At 70.6% G+C, this 13401-nt stretch overlaps 4 protein-coding genes across 7 annotated transcripts; 2 read left to right on the top strand and 2 right to left on the bottom strand.

The window, feature by feature from the left end:
- Positions 1–189: 189 nt before the first annotated feature.
- On the bottom strand, positions 190–2953 carry CLP1 (cleavage factor polyribonucleotide kinase subunit 1). The gene is made up of 2 exons (XM_052810873.1): positions 2180–2953; positions 190–980 (listed from the first exon to the last, which is right to left on the bottom strand). Exons 1-2 carry the CDS (start codon positions 2783–2785, stop codon positions 309–311), a joined length of 1278 nt encoding a protein of 425 aa, XP_052666833.1. The 5' UTR covers positions 2786–2953; the 3' UTR covers positions 190–308.
- A 425-nt stretch (positions 2954–3378) lies between these two features.
- Positions 3379–6191, top strand: YPEL4 (yippee like 4). 3 transcript variants are annotated; one of them, XM_052810882.1, is made up of 5 exons: positions 3571–3680; positions 4279–4608; positions 5041–5084; positions 5266–5374; positions 5696–6191. In XM_052810882.1, the coding sequence occupies exons 2-5, from the start codon at positions 4465–4467 to the stop codon at positions 5783–5785; spliced, it is 387 nt and encodes a 128-aa protein (XP_052666842.1). In that variant the 5' UTR covers positions 3571–3680; positions 4279–4464; the 3' UTR covers positions 5786–6191. The 3 variants fall into 3 exon arrangements, with proteins under 3 accessions (XP_052666841.1, XP_052666842.1, XP_052666840.1); XM_052810881.1 differs by lacking the exons at positions 3571–3680; positions 4279–4608 and adding an exon at positions 3379–3516 and having other exon boundaries at positions 5266–6191; XM_052810880.1 differs by lacking the exons at positions 3571–3680; positions 4279–4608 and having other exon boundaries at positions 4623–5084; positions 5266–6191.
- A 21-nt stretch (positions 6192–6212) lies between these two features.
- SERPING1 (serpin family G member 1) lies at positions 6213–11991 on the bottom strand. Of its 2 annotated transcripts, none has more exons than XM_052810871.1 (8): positions 11833–11991; positions 9863–9932; positions 9243–9744; positions 8732–8869; positions 8448–8651; positions 8150–8292; positions 7480–7699; positions 6213–6991 (listed from the first exon to the last, which is right to left on the bottom strand). In XM_052810871.1, the coding sequence occupies exons 2-8, from the start codon at positions 9929–9931 to the stop codon at positions 6741–6743; spliced, it is 1527 nt and encodes a 508-aa protein (XP_052666831.1). In that variant the 5' UTR covers position 9932; positions 11833–11991; the 3' UTR covers positions 6213–6740. The 2 variants fall into 2 exon arrangements, with proteins under 2 accessions (XP_052666831.1, XP_052666832.1); XM_052810872.1 differs by lacking the exon at positions 11833–11991 and adding an exon at positions 10164–10215.
- On the top strand, positions 11537–13277 carry LOC128152532 (ubiquitin-conjugating enzyme E2 L5-like). Its single transcript, XM_052810888.1, is given in 5 exon segments — positions 11537–11572; positions 11998–12018; positions 12021–12089; positions 12662–12848; positions 12925–13277. Coding segments are annotated over 5 exon segments (462 nt in total). The 5' UTR covers positions 11537–11551; the 3' UTR covers positions 13089–13277.
- Positions 13278–13401: the final 124 nt, after the last annotated feature.

The raw sequence follows: 13401 nt of genomic DNA, 5'->3' as shown, positions 1-13401 counted from the left end.
AGGTGGCCCCGCCCAGCCTCGGCCCCCCCCCCCCCCCCGGTGCGCCCCCCCCCGGCCGGGCAGACATGCACCAACCAGCGAAAAGCTTCGAGATTTAATAACAAAAGTTATAAAAGGCATAAAACCGAGGAGGGTCCCGCCAGGCTGGCGGGCGAGAGGGGGCAAGGCCAGCGGGCGCGGGGCAGCCCGCTGCCTAGGAAGAGGAGGGAAGGGGCACGGGCAGCTGCCCCCCACCGAGGAAAAGGAGGGAGGGGTCGCGGGCAGCTGCCCACCGCTGCTGCAGAGGATGCCCGGCTCTGGCTCCTCCTCTACTTGAGGTCCATGAAGCGGATGTCCATGATGAGGAGGAAGTTCTTGGGCAGGGGCCGAGGGGCGGGGGAGAGGACGGTGAAGACCTGGCGCTCCAGGTCAATGCCGGTGACAACGATGAAGCCGGCCACGCTGGTCTCGGAGATGTTGTCGTCGGGGCTGTCGGCGGTGCTGACACTCAGCAGGTGGTGCACCATGTCCCGCCCTGGCGTCACCGGCACCAGCTTCAGCTGGTTGTCCTCCTGCGACATGCCCAGGGGCAGGCAGGAGTCCGGGATGGTGGGAGCCCCCACCTTGTAGATCTTGACATCGGAGAACTTGACGTCAAAGGCATGAGGGTAGAAGCAGCCCCGGAAGCCGTAGAAATACTCGCGGATGCGGTCGTCTCGGCATTCCCGCCGGAAGTCCTTGGAGCGCTCCACCACCCCGCCGGACTTGGGGAGCAGGACGGTGCGCACAAAGTGGGGCAGGTCCCTCTTCAACTCGTTGTAGAGCCGCTCCTGGTCCAGCACCACCACCACGTCCACCTCGAAGGCGGAGGCGGCATGCACCAGCGCCTGGTAACCCGAGCCCTTCACCCAGCCGCAGGTGTTGATGACGCAGCCGCTCACCGAGGCACGGCGGTTCACTTCGCAGCGCTGGTTGAAGACGTCGGCCAGGCGGGATGTGATCTGCGGGGGAGACGGGGCAGAAGTATCAGGACGGAGCGGCCTTTTTGGGGCAGCCGCATCCCCAAACCTCAGCTGGGTCTCTCCAATGCCATCCCCACCTCCTTCAATATCCCCAAAGCCTCGATTCCCGCAGTGGCACCACGCTGGCTGTGACTGGACGAGAAGCTCGGGGGGGCGAAAACGGGCAGCCACCAAACAGCATCGGAAGGGCAGGAGGCCGGCGTGCCAGGCCCTGCCCGACTCCTCGGGGACACAGCGATCCTCTGCACTGTCCCTAATGTGCTCGGTTGCTTACTGCTAAAGCGCAGGAGCAATGCCTGGTTCCTGGGCAGCCACCTGGGATGAAACCCTTTCCTCCCCTCCCCACCCTCAAGCGATAGCTGCAAAGGGGCGATTTGCCGTGCAGGAGGCCAAAGCCATTCCTAAAATGTGTTACAAGCACTTAAGGGTGCTCAGCTGCAGCAGGAGAGTCGCTTTTCTGTCCCGAGGGCTGACAGGGCAAGGGCAGTGCAGGGCTGCAGCGGCCTTCAGCCAAGCAGGGGCCTCTGCCACCAAACAGCAGTGGTGGGAAGACCCTGGGGATTTAGGTCAGCTTTTTGGGCATCTTCAGGTTTTTCTTGGGCTTCTTTCCACCTGGGTTTCCATAAACAGAGAGCCAGGCTGCAGGCAGCAGGAAGCAGGGGGTCCCTGCAGGGGAGGGATGCCGTGCGGTGACAGCCACCGTGCTCTGGCTAACGCCGGCTCCACATGAGAGTGATCAGACTGTGCCCGTGGCTGCGCTCTGCTCCCCTCTCAGCTAGGGAGCCCCGCGGGCTGAGCTCGCTCGGTGTGACCTGCGGCTCTGGCTTCGCCCTCTGCAGCCAGCCACAACTCGCAGCCTGCGAAGGGCCTCGGTCACGGTCCCTCCACTCCTCCTCTCCAGGCTGAAGAGCTTCTCCCATCCTCAGGGGGCTCCTCCAGCCCCTCCACCGTCACCCATATGCCTCTCCCCTCACCGCCTGGGCCCTCCCTACGTCTCTGTTGAGCTGCAGTGCCCAGAATCGGGCACAGCACTCGGGGCAGGGACACGCCCCAGTCTTCTATGCTGGCAAAAGCAGTGGGACGATCCCAGGCAGGCCAGGAGCTCTGGAGCCTGGCTCTAAACTGGGCCTGTCCCCGGGGTGAGACGCCCCCCTCCACCAGGGGCTCCCTGCGCTCACCTTGTTGTAGAGCTTGATGTTGGTGCCAGGTGTGGTGGAGCCGAAGTGGTAGACGAGCGGGGCCTGGAGGGAGAAGCCCTCCTCCACGTCGGCGGGCCGCTCAATGTAGAGAGCGCCCATAGTGCCGGGGATGGAGACGGAGCCCTGGCCCACGTCCAGCTCCACGAAGGTGGGCCGGCGCCCCAGGCGCACGGCGTAGTTCAGCAGCAAGCGGCACACGGTTGACTTACCCACGTCGGTGGGTCCCACCACCATGACGCGGGGCCCCCGCTCGTCCTCCCGCTCCGCCTGCCGCCGCATCTGCTCCAGGGCCGTGTGGGTGTTGAGGTAGAGCAGCATGGGGGTGTCCTTGGAGACATAGGCCACCTCGGTGCGGCCGCTGAGCTGGACGGTGCAGCCGTGCCAGGTGAAGACGGCCACCTTAGCGCCGGCATCGAAGGTGAACTTCTTGTTGCGGGTGAGCTCGGTGCCGAAGACCTCGGCCATGCCGGTGAGCAGCTCCAGCTGCACCGTCTGCGAGGCCTCCACCTCGAAGCGCAGCTCCGTCTCCCGCTCCAGCTCGAACTTGGCCACCTGCTTCTTCTCCTCCCCGCCGTCGTCCGCCATGACGCGCCACCGGGCCTCGCCTGCCCGCTGCGGGGAGGGCGGCGGGTGGGCGGCGGGGCCGGGCCCGTCCCCCGAGGCCGCCGGGCTCTGCCCCCGCTCTGCCCCCGCCCGGTACGGGGGTCCCGGCCCCTCCCCGCCCTCAGGCCGTTGCCATGGCACCCGCCAGTAACTCCCCCCCCGCCCAGCCCTCACCCACCTACTTACCGGGGCCGGCGACGCTGCGCCGGAAGTGAAGTCAGAGAGGCGCGCCCGGCCCGTTGGGCGGGGGGAGCTGCGGCGGCGGTTGCCGTGGCAGCCGCGCGGGGCCGCCGGGGTGACGTGATGACGTACGGGGGGCGGAGTCCGGGCCTGCCGCCGCTCCCCGGGGCTCATTTACATCTCATCTGCATACCGCCGCGGGACCGCGCCCCGCATCCCTTCGTCTCGTTTGCATCTCATTAGACCGGGCCCCCCACCGCATCCGTCGGCAGGGGTCTCGGGGTCATTTGCATCAAATTTGCATCCCCCACTCCCTCCCCCCGCCTGATTTGCATCTCATTTGCGTGCGCCCCGGGGGTGACTGCGGGGCGGGGCGGGGCGGGGGGGGGACACGGGGGGGCCCGGGGGTGCCGAGGGGCGCCGGCGCCCGCAGCGCGTCCCCGGCGGCGCGGCTGACGTCGGAGGTGCCGGGCGGTGACGTCACGGCAGCGGGGTGCGGGCGGTGACGTCGCGGCGGCGCGGGATGAGTCACGGTGCCGTGATGCAGTCCCCGGGCACGCAGGGCCCCCCCCGCCCCCGCCCCCCCCGCGGCCGCCCGGTGCCCCCGCCCGGCGCCCGCCCCGGGGACAGCGGCAGCGGCGGCGGCAGCGGGGACAGCGGCAGGCGGTGAGCGGCTCCTGGAGCCCCCCGGCACCCGGTACCCCGCCTCGGGACCCCATCGTGCCTGTCGGCACCCCTAACAGTGCCCCCCCTCCCCCGGCGCCCCGTCCTCCCGTCCCGGGACCCCCAATATCGCCCCCCGGGACCCCCGTTGTCCCCCCCGGGACCCCCAATATCCTCCCGGGACCGCCACGCCCCCGGGACCCCCATTGTCCCCCCCGGGACCCCCAATATCTCCCCCGGGATCTCCATTGTCCCCCCGGCACCCCCATGCCCCCCGGGACCCCCAAGATCCTCCCCGGGACCCCCATTTTCCCCCCCCGGGACTCCCCCCAGACTCCCAGACCCTTTTAGGAGGAGCCCCAGATCCCGCTTAGGAGGACACCCCCCTCATCCTCTCTCCAGACCCTCGGGCCCCCTCTGCCCCCCCTTTCTCTGAGGGGCCCCCCCCGGGTCTCCCTGGGGACAGCAGGGATGGGGTGGTGCCACCCCCATGCTGCCCTTCACTCCTGCGATGAGCTGGCCTGGTCTCAGCTGGCAGCGGGGGGGGGGGGCGGGGTGGAGAGCTGGGGGTATTGGGGAGGGGGGCCCAGGCAGTGCCCCCCCCCCTCACTGCCCCCTTTAATCCTTTGCAGGCCGCCCCCCTTTTCCACCTCCTTCTCACCTGGGGGGGCCCGGGGCACCGGTGCCCCCCCGACCTCTGCGCGGGAGGAACGACGGCTCTCGGCACTCTGCTGCGCTGCTTCCCCTGCGAGCGGCTCTGCGGGGGGTGCACGGTGCCCCCTGCCCCCCCGCGCCCTCCCGGGGCCCTGCCACCTGCCATGCCCCCCCCCCGGCGCCGCCTGCCCCCCGCCGCCCACCTGCCCCCCAGGACCTTCCACAGCTACCTGCCCCGCTCCCACCGCACCTACAGCTGCGTCCACTGCCGGGCCCACCTGGCCAGGCACGAGGAGCTCATCTCCAAGGTGCCCCCCCCCACCGCCCCCCCAGCCGGCCAGCTGTCCCCCACGGGGCGGCTGGGACAGCCAGCGTCCATTCCCCCCCCCGCGGTGGCCCCGGGGTGGCCCCGGGTCAGCGACCATCGCCCTGTGGTGTCCCCAGGGCAGTCAGCTTCCTCCCAAGGTGGCCCTGGGACAGTGACCACGTGTCGTGTCCCCCCCCATGATGTCCCAGAGGCTGTGAGCTTCTTCCCACGGTGGCACTGGGACAGCCAGTGTCTCCCCTGTGGTGCCCCTGGCGTGGCAAGTGTCCCCCCGTGGTGTCCCCAGGGTGGTGAGCATCCCCCCACGGTGTCCCCGGGCTGGCGTGTTGCATGGTGGCAATGCAGCGGGGCGGGGGGACGCGGGTGGCCCAGGGGACGCAGAGCCGAGCTGGTGACTCGTGCCGTGTCCCCACAGTCCTTCCAGGGCAGCCATGGCCGTGCCTACCTGTTCAACTCCGTGTGAGTACTGCCGGGCACCCCGGGGACGGTGGCCATGGGCCGAGGGTGGGGGGACAGCGGGGGGTCCTGGGCTGTGGGCACCAGGGAGTCACCCAGGGCCGCTGTCCTGGCGGTGCCGGGCTGTGCCATGCCGGGCTGCGCCATGCCGGTGGCAGACCCCCCCCCCGCTCTGCGGGCGCAGGGTGAACGTGGGCTGTGGCCCGGCGGAGCAGCGGCTGCTGCTGACGGGGCTGCACTCGGTGGCCGACATCTTCTGCCAGAGCTGCAAGACCACCCTGGGCTGGAAATACGTGAGTGCCCCCGCGCCCAGCACCCCTACCCCGCTGCGGGCGCTGCCTTGGGCACCCTAACCCCTACCGTGGGCACCACCCGGGGCACCCTGAGCCCACCCTGTGGGTGCTGCCCCAGGCACCCCAAATCCCTGGTCTGGGCACCCCAAACCTGTAATGTGGGCACTACCCTGGGCACCCCAAACCTTTGCTGTGGGCACCAGCCTGGGCACCCCAAAGCCATGGTGAAGCCAGGACCCCTGGGCACCCCAACCCCACGGCCTGGGCAGCGGCGTGGCACCCCATCGGGGGGGGGGGGGGTCTCACGCTGCCTCCCACCAGGAGCAGGCCTTCGAGAGCAGCCAGAAGTACAAGGAGGGGAAGTTCATCATCGAGATGTCGCACATGGTGAAGGAGAACGGCTGGGACTGAGGGGCACGGCGGGGGCACCCCCACCCAGCAGCACCCCTGCCCCGGCGGGCACCTGTGCTGGGGTGCTGGCGGTGGGTGCCCCCCCACCTTCGCGCCTCCCCAGTGCCCTGAGGGCACCTGGTGCCAGCCGGTGCCCCCCCTGTGGGGGCCGGTGCCCGTCACCAGCACGCGGGGGCTGTGGGGGCTTTTCTAGGGCAATAAAGGCTTTTTTATTTTAGGAAGGTGCTGGGTGTCACCTGCCCCCAGCGCTGCCACCTCCCCTGGCTCAGCCCTGGCACCCTGGGGTGATGCCTGGCATGCAGCCGGGGCCCCTGTGGGCGCCCTGGCGTGGATGGGGCCATCCCCGATAGTCCCCAACTTGCCCCCCTAGCGCCTGGGCTGTCCCGTCCCCTCCCCGCATGCAGGAGCCGTGCAGTGGTCAGTGCATTTATTGGGGCCTCAGGCCCCGAGCTGATGGGGAAACTGAGGCACAGGGGGGGGGGGTCAGGGACCCCATCCTGCCCTGTGGGGTGGGGTGGGGAGTGAAGGGTGGGGAGATGGGGGAGGGAAAGGGAGGCAGGTGGGGGAGGAAGGGGTGAGGAGATGGGGAGGAGGTGGGGAAGGAGGGAGGGAGAGAGGGAGAACTGGAGGGAGGGATGGGAGGGGAGGTAGAAGAGGAAGCAGGGAGGGACGAGGGAGGATGGAGGGAGGGAAAAGAGGGGGAAGGATGGGGGCTGGAGGGTGGTTGGAAGGGGGGGTAAGAAGGGAGGGAGGAGAGGAAGGAGGGAGGGACAAGGGAAGGAGGGAGGGAAAAGAAGGAGGGATGGAGGGCCAAGGGAAGGAGGGATGGGAGGTGGGAGGGCAGGAGAGACCAGGGAGAGAGGGAAGAAGGGCTGGAGGGAAGGAGGGAGAAGAGGAAGCAGGGGGGCAGGGGGGGCAGCAGGCAGGCAGGCAGGGGCTGGGGTGCGGGCAGGGGTCAGGGCTGGGGGTCGCTGAGGCGGCCCATGAAGAGAGGGACAGCGCCGGCATCATGCCAGAGGACGAAGAGGAAGGGGCGCAGGGCATCCAGCAACAGGACTGTGCGCGCCACCGAGGTGGCCATGGCGCCCGCCGCCTCCACACCGGCCTCGTCCAGCACCAGCACCGCCCGGTGCCTCGCCGCATCCACCGCCACCGCCGGGCCCCGTGCCAGCCCGCACAGCTCCGCGTCCAGGAACAGCCCGTAGTCTGCGGCATCCGTCCTCAGCGCCAACCCCGCAGGGACACGGGGGACGCCGGGGGCACAGGGACACCGAGGGGTGCACGGGGGAAACTGGGGGGCTTCGGTGACACGTGGGATGTGGGGGATGACAGGGGCACACCAGGGACATCGGGGCAAGGGGGCAATGGGGGGTACTGGGGAACATGAAGGGACACAGGGGACACTGGGGAGATGGGCGATATCGGGGACACCAGAGACAGCAGGGGTAATATGGGGACCCTGGGGGCGTGGGGGGCACCAGGGACACAGGGGTACTGGGGGACCCTGGGGACGTTAGGGCCCCTGGGGAAAGGGACCTGCATAGGGACTGGGGAGGGGCCAGTGACGTCCTGCAGGGAGTGATGTCATTGCACATCACCTCCCGTGCAGGAAGTGACAGCATGCCAAGCCCACCCAGCCCAAGCAGTGATGTCACGCGCAGGCCCCGGGGTGGGGAGGGTGTCGGTGGCCTTACCCATGTCGTGGACCATGGCCACCACGTCCAGGGCGAGGTCGAGGCGCAGGCGAGGCAGGGCTAGGGCGGTGGCCTGAAGCGGGGTGCGGGCTGCCCGCCGCAGCAGCCCCAGGAAGGCGGGGGGGTCCAGCGCCTGCTCCAGGGTCCCCAGCGCCCCCGGGGGCCCCCGTGGCACCAGCACCATCAGGCTCAGGCCCTTGCTCAGCTCCAGCCGCCCCACCTGCAGGACGGTCCCCGGTGCTCAGTGCCACCGCAGTGACATCAGAGCCCGGCACCCCCCAGTGCCACCGCAGTGACGTCAGAGCCGGGCAACCCCCCCAGTGCCACAGCAGTGACCTCACAGCCTGGCATCCCTCCTGGTGCCACCAGAGTGACATCACAGCCTGGCATCCCTCCCATTCCCAGGGGACTGAGGTCACAGACTGCGCCCCCCTCAGTGCCAGGGGAGTGACATCATAGCCTGGCATCCTCCCCAGGTGCCACGGGACTGATGTTACAGCCTCCCCCCACCCAGTGCTAGGGGAGTGCTATCACAGACTGGCATCCCCTCCAGTGCCACCTGAGTGACATCACACCCTGTTATACCACCCCCTCCATGTGCCAAGGGAGCGATTGTCACAGCCCACCCTCCCAGTGCCAGGCAGCGAGGTCCGGGCTGGCGGGGGGGTACCTGGACCTGCAGGTGGGGGTCAATGAAGGAGGCCACCGGGTACTTCTTGCTGGTCATGGTGGGCACCAGGCGGGGGGGGCGCCCAGGGCGCAGGAAGGGCAGTGGCACCGTCTGCTTGACCTCCAGCGGCGTGCGCCAGGCGGCTGCGGGGACACGGCACCGGGGCTGCAGGGGACAGGGGGGACCCGGGGGGCCACGCGGGGCGACCTTGGGCTCAGCCCCATGCCAGATCCCAGGCGGATCCCAGGGCAGGTCCCTGAGCCAAGCCCTGGGGCAGATCCCGTCGCCGGGGCCGTACCCTGGAGGTGGACGGCGCTGAGCAGCAGCAGGCGGGGCTGGGGGGGCAGCGTGGGCAGGAGGCTGGGCAGCAGCCCCCGGCTGGCCTCGCGCACCCACTCGTTGATGTGCAGCAGGTCCAGGCTCTCGTTGCCACTCAGTGTCCGTGGGCGGACGTGGTAGAAGTGCCACGACTCATTGAGGAAGCGTGGCTGGAGGCGCAGCTCTGCCCGGCGGCACGGCTGGCGTCAGCCCTGTGCCTGCCTGGTGTCGGTGGCCCTGCCAGTGCCCGGGCGCCTGCCTCACCTGGGTCATGGAAGATCTGCACGGCGGAGAAGAGGCCGGGTGCGTCAGCGAGCTGCTGCAGGGCGCCGTGCACGCAGGCCAGCTCTGGTGGGTATGCCAGGATGGCGCCCAGGCGCTCACGGGTCTCGCCGCGGGCGCCTGCGGGCACAGGGGAAGCTCAGCAAGGTGCCCGAGGGTGCACCTGCTGCTCCAGGCTGAGACAACCTGGGGGCACAGATGGTGCCCACAGCGGTGCCCGTAGCGATGACGAGTGCAGCGCCCACGGCAGTGCCAATAGCAGAACCCATGGTAGTGCCCACAGCAGTGCCCACAGCAGTGCCGATAGCAGAGCCCACGGCAGAGCCAATAGCACAGCCCACAGTGATGCCCACAGCAGAGCCCATGGTGGTGTCCACGACAATACCAATAGCAGCGCCGATAGCAATGCCAATAGCAGAGCCCATGGCAGAGCCCACAGCGATGCCCACAGCAGTGCCCACAGGAGTGCCGGTGCCCGCAGGCAGCCCCTCACCCAGCAGGAGGTGTGAGAGCCCCATGGCGATGTTGATGGGGGAGAAGAGCAGGTTGGCATCGGGCTGGGCAGCCTCCGCCATGTGCTGGTAGAAGCGGAGGGCGAAGGTGCCCAGCGCCTCGGCCACGGCTGCCTGCTGCTCCCCCGTGGGCACCCCGCAGACCTCGGCGGGCTCCTCGTCCCCGGGGCACGGCAGGGCGCTGGTGCCTGGGGTGCTAGGGGGGCCCTGGGTGGTGCTGGGTGTGGGTGCTGTCGTGCTCCTGTTGGCCAAGGTGCCCGGCTCCTCGGGTGCTCCCTCAGGCGCGTTGGGGCTCGGGGGGTCTGCAGCCTTGAGGGGGGCATCCGAGCTGGGCAGCTCCTCGGGGTGGGCATGGGTGGTGGGCGCAGGCAGGACGGGTGACCCCACATCCCCCAGCGGGCCTGGGGCAGGATGGGGGGACACCAGCATCAGGTGCTGTCTGTGCAGCTGCAGCAACCTGGAAGAGGCCTCTGCCGTGGGCACCTGGGCACGGGGACCTGGGTGAGGGGGGGGCACAGGGGTGCCCAGGTGGGGGACTCAGGTGAGGGTGGGCATGGGGGCACCCGGGTGCAGGAAGCCCACATCCCTGGGCCACACTTACCGGGGTGACAGTGGCTGTGGCCGCGGCCACCAGCCACACTAGGGGCAGCCAGAGCGTCATGGTGGGCATCCTGGTGGGCAAGCACGGGTCAAGGGCTTGACGGGCACCGAGCAGCCCCACCCCAGCTCCCAGCACCCCACCTTGGCACCCAACACCCTCCCACCCCACCCTGGCACCCTGCACCCCCATTCCCTGCATCGCCTGTACCCCCCTGCCCTGTGCACCCCCACCCAGGGGTGCCCCCAGTCTGACACCCCCCCCGGGGAGCCGGTGGTGGGAGGAGGCAGCACCCTGGGCCCACCTGGGTGCCTGGCAGGTCGGGTGCCTGCGTGTCCAGCCGGGTGCGGGGGGGATCTGGCCGGATCCGGCCCTGCATGGTTAAAGATTAAGGAGGGAGGCGGGCGGCTGCAGAGGCTTCCCGTAAATCAGCCGGGCTGGTGGATGGGGGGGCCCAGGGCAGCCGGGAGGGGCGGGCTGGGCGCAGGCGCCCACGGCAGGATGAGGCCCCCCCGCCCCCTCCAGCCCGGCATCCCGCTCTGCTCCTGGCACTGGAGGACCAACCCGCTGGGACAGGGACCCTTGGGGAGGTGGGGTGGGGTGCTCTAGCCACTCAACCGCCCCCCCCCCCCCATGGCCCCTGTGGTGACAAGGGCAGTCTCGCCACTCAAGCTCCAGCTCAAGTGCCTGGTCCTTGTCTCTCTGATCCCCCAGTGACCTGCGGGGAGGCCCAGGTGGGGTGACCCCTCCCAGGTCCCTCCCTCCACATTTCTCCACTGCCTGAGGTGGGGTAGGGACCACCCAGTCCCTCGGCCCTCCAGCGCCAGCCAAGGGAGGTCCTCGGTACACCCCCGCCCCGACAGCATGGGGATGACCTGGGAGCCTGCCTGCCCCACACCTCTCCAGCCCCTTGGGCTGCTCCAGGAGAGTCTGGCCCCTCTTACATCAACTCCGTGATCTCCTCTGCCTGGTGCCAGGCTTGAGATTTGGGGGGTGGAGTCCCCAAGGAGCCCTCCCACCCCAGAAGTAGGAAGGACCAACCTACTGCCTCTGGGCAGCCAGCTGTGGGGCAGGCTGCCCTTGCCCCTCCTCTCAGCAAGCCCCGGGGCAGGGACAGCTCTGGGCCTCCCACCCCAGCAGAGCTGCCCTGCCCAGCGCCGCATGGGGCACTCACTGCCAACTTCTGTGGCCCCAGGCCACCCAAGGCCTGTCTGGCCCCTCATCCCCACCCATCTCTATGGCCCTATGCCACCCAAGGCCTGTCTGGCCCCTCATCCCCACCCATCTCTATGGCCCCAGGCCACCCAAGGCCTGTCTGGTCCCTCATCCCACCCCATCTCCATGGCCCCAGGCCACCCAAGGCCTGTCTGGTCCCTCATCCCACCCCATCTCCATGGCCCCAGGCCACCCAAGGCCTGTCTGGTCCCTCATCCCACCCCATCTCTATGGCCCCAGGCCGCCCAAGGCCTGTCTGGCCCCTCATCTCCCCCTTCCCCCCATCTCTATGGCCCCAGGCCGCCCAAGGCCTGTCTGGCCCCTCATCCCTCCCATCTCTATGGCCCCAGGCCGCCCAAGGCCTGTGTGGCCCGACCCCCGAACCCCGCCCTTGGGGCGGGGCTGGAGCATCTTGCCCCGCCTCCCGGGGGCGTGGCCTGGTAGAGCCCCGCCTAGCGGCAGCGGGCATTGGGGGCCATGGCCGCCAGGATCGCCAAGGTGGGCGGGGCACCGGGGGCACCGGGGGCTCAGGGGGGGGCAGGGCCGTACCCCCGTATCGGCACCGGCACCGGGGGTCCGGACCGGGGGCGCGGGGCAGTGGCGGTACCGGGGGGGGGGTCCTGGTGTCAGCACCGAGCGATGCCAGCCCCGGGGTGTGGGTGGGGGGCGGCCGAGGGGTTCTGGTACTGGGGTGCGGGGGGTGCCGGGGGGGGGGTGCGGGGAGGGGGGGGCGGTGCCGGGGCGGGGGTCGGCGGCACCGGTGCGGAGGGTGTCCGCTGCCGGGGTGCGGGGGGGTGCCGGGGCTGCACTCCGGTTTCGTTTCCCCGGCGGGGACGGCTCCGCCACGGGGCGTGGCTGGGAGGCGGCCCCGCCCGTGGGGAGTGTCCCGACCCGGCCCCGCCCCCTGACTCGCCCCTGTGCAGGAGCTGGCGGAGGCGCGGCAGTATGGGGCGGCGCGCGCGAGCTGCGGCCGCTGGAGGGGGACCTGCGGCGGTGGGGGGGGCTGCTGCTGCCCGTGCGTGGGGCGGGGGGCGCGGGGGGTCTGGGGGGGTCCCCGGGAGCGGGGGGGCTGGGGGGGTCCCGGGAGCGGGGGGCACGGGCGGGTCCCCGGGAGCGGGGGGGGCGGGCCTCGGAGCGGGGGATCTGGGGGTCCCCGGGAGCGGGAGGGACCCTGGGGAGCCGGGGGCTGGGGATGCAGGGAGGTCCCCTGGGCACGGGCGGCTGGGGACGCGGGGGACCTGGGGGCGAGGGGGGGGCCCTGGGGGACTACGGGGGCACAGGGAACCTGGAGGGGAAATGGGCCCCTGGGAGCACGGGGGGGGGGGGGCCTGGGGAGTCGCCTGGGGGGCACTGAGTGGGTGCCCCTATCAGGGCAACATGGGGGAGGGTCCCACTGGGGACACGGTGTGGGGACCTTGGGGTCCTGGGGTGGGGGCACTGGGTGGGGATTCCCCTCCTGGGGGGGCTCAGGCTGGGGGGCGGACTCCACGGGGGGCACTGGGGATCAAGGCTGGGACAGGGGTGTCCCCCCCCTACAATGGACGCTGCGGCAGGGAGTGTCTGAAGTGCCCCCCCTTACCACGGCAGAACAACCCCCCATACAACGCAGGCGCTTTCCGCTTCGAGCTGACCTTCTCCCCCCACCACCCGCTGGCCCCCCCCCGCGCCACCCTGCGCACCAGCATCTATCACCCCGGCGTGGACCCCGACGGCCGTGTCTGCCAGCCCCTCACCTCCACCCAGCACTGGGTGCCCACCACCCGTGCCGTCCAAGGTGGGCATCTCGGCAGGGGGACACAAGGCGGAAGGGGGTGCCCGCCCTGACACCCCCCCTCTCCTGGTGCCTGCAGTGCTGCAGGACCTGCTGCTGCTGCTGGACAGCCCAGACCCCCAGCGGGTGCTGCGGCAGGATCTGGCCCGTGAGCTCCAGGACCAGCCCCAGGTTTTCTGGCACCAGGCGGAGGAACACACCCGACGCCACGCTGAGCGGCGGCCCGACCCCCCTGGCCCCTGAGCCCCCTGCACCTGGGGGCACCTGGGGGCTCCCAGGCGCACCCCAGCTTCCCCCCTGCCTCTCTGCGCCAGCCGGAGCTGGCCCTGGCATTGCCCCCACCGTGGTGCTGGAGCCTGGGCATGGGGGTCCCGGCACCCTACAGGGGTCACCCCACCCTGAACCGAGTTAAATAAACCGACTCCCGCTCCCGCTTTGGCCCCGTGACGCCTCACTGGGATGGGGGGGGGGCAGCGGGGAGGTGCAGCCCTGGGGGGGTGCCGCCACGCCTGCCTGTCCCCTCTGCGGTGGCGGTGGGACAGTGCCAGGGCTGCGC

The sequence above is a fragment of the Harpia harpyja genome, chromosome 16 (assembly GCF_026419915.1).
Source record: "Harpia harpyja isolate bHarHar1 chromosome 16, bHarHar1 primary haplotype, whole genome shotgun sequence".
Taxonomy (NCBI): Eukaryota; Metazoa; Chordata; class Aves; order Accipitriformes; family Accipitridae; genus Harpia; species Harpia harpyja.
This window is presented reverse-complemented; position numbering and strand designations above follow the sequence as displayed.

Excerpts from the sequence above, each read along its gene's own strand:
- CLP1 (XM_052810873.1), bottom strand. The coding sequence starts at position 2,785 with ATGGCGGACGACGGCGGGGAGGAGAAGAAGCAGGTGGCCAAGTTCGAG. Across the intron at positions 981-2,179 it reads ACATCAAGCTCTACAACAAG|ATCACATCCCGCCTGGCCGA; the intron begins GTGAGCGCAGGG and ends TCTCCCCCGCAG.
- SERPING1 (XM_052810871.1), bottom strand. The coding sequence starts at position 9,931 with ATGCCCACCATGACGCTCTGGCTGCCCCTAGTGTGGCTGGTGGCCGCG. Across the intron at positions 9,745-9,862 it reads CCACAGCCACTGTCACCCCG|GTGCCCACGGCAGAGGCCTC; the intron begins GTAAGTGTGGCC and ends CCCCGTGCCCAG. Across the intron at positions 8,870-9,242 it reads GCTCTCACACCTCCTGCTGG|GCGCCCGCGGCGAGACCCGT; the intron begins GTGAGGGGCTGC and ends CTGTGCCCGCAG.
- YPEL4 (XM_052810880.1), top strand. The coding sequence starts at position 4,956 with ATGGTGGCAATGCAGCGGGGCGGGGGGACGCGGGTGGCCCAGGGGACG. Across the intron at positions 5,085-5,265 it reads GCCTACCTGTTCAACTCCGT|GGTGAACGTGGGCTGTGGCC; the intron begins GTGAGTACTGCC and ends CTGCGGGCGCAG.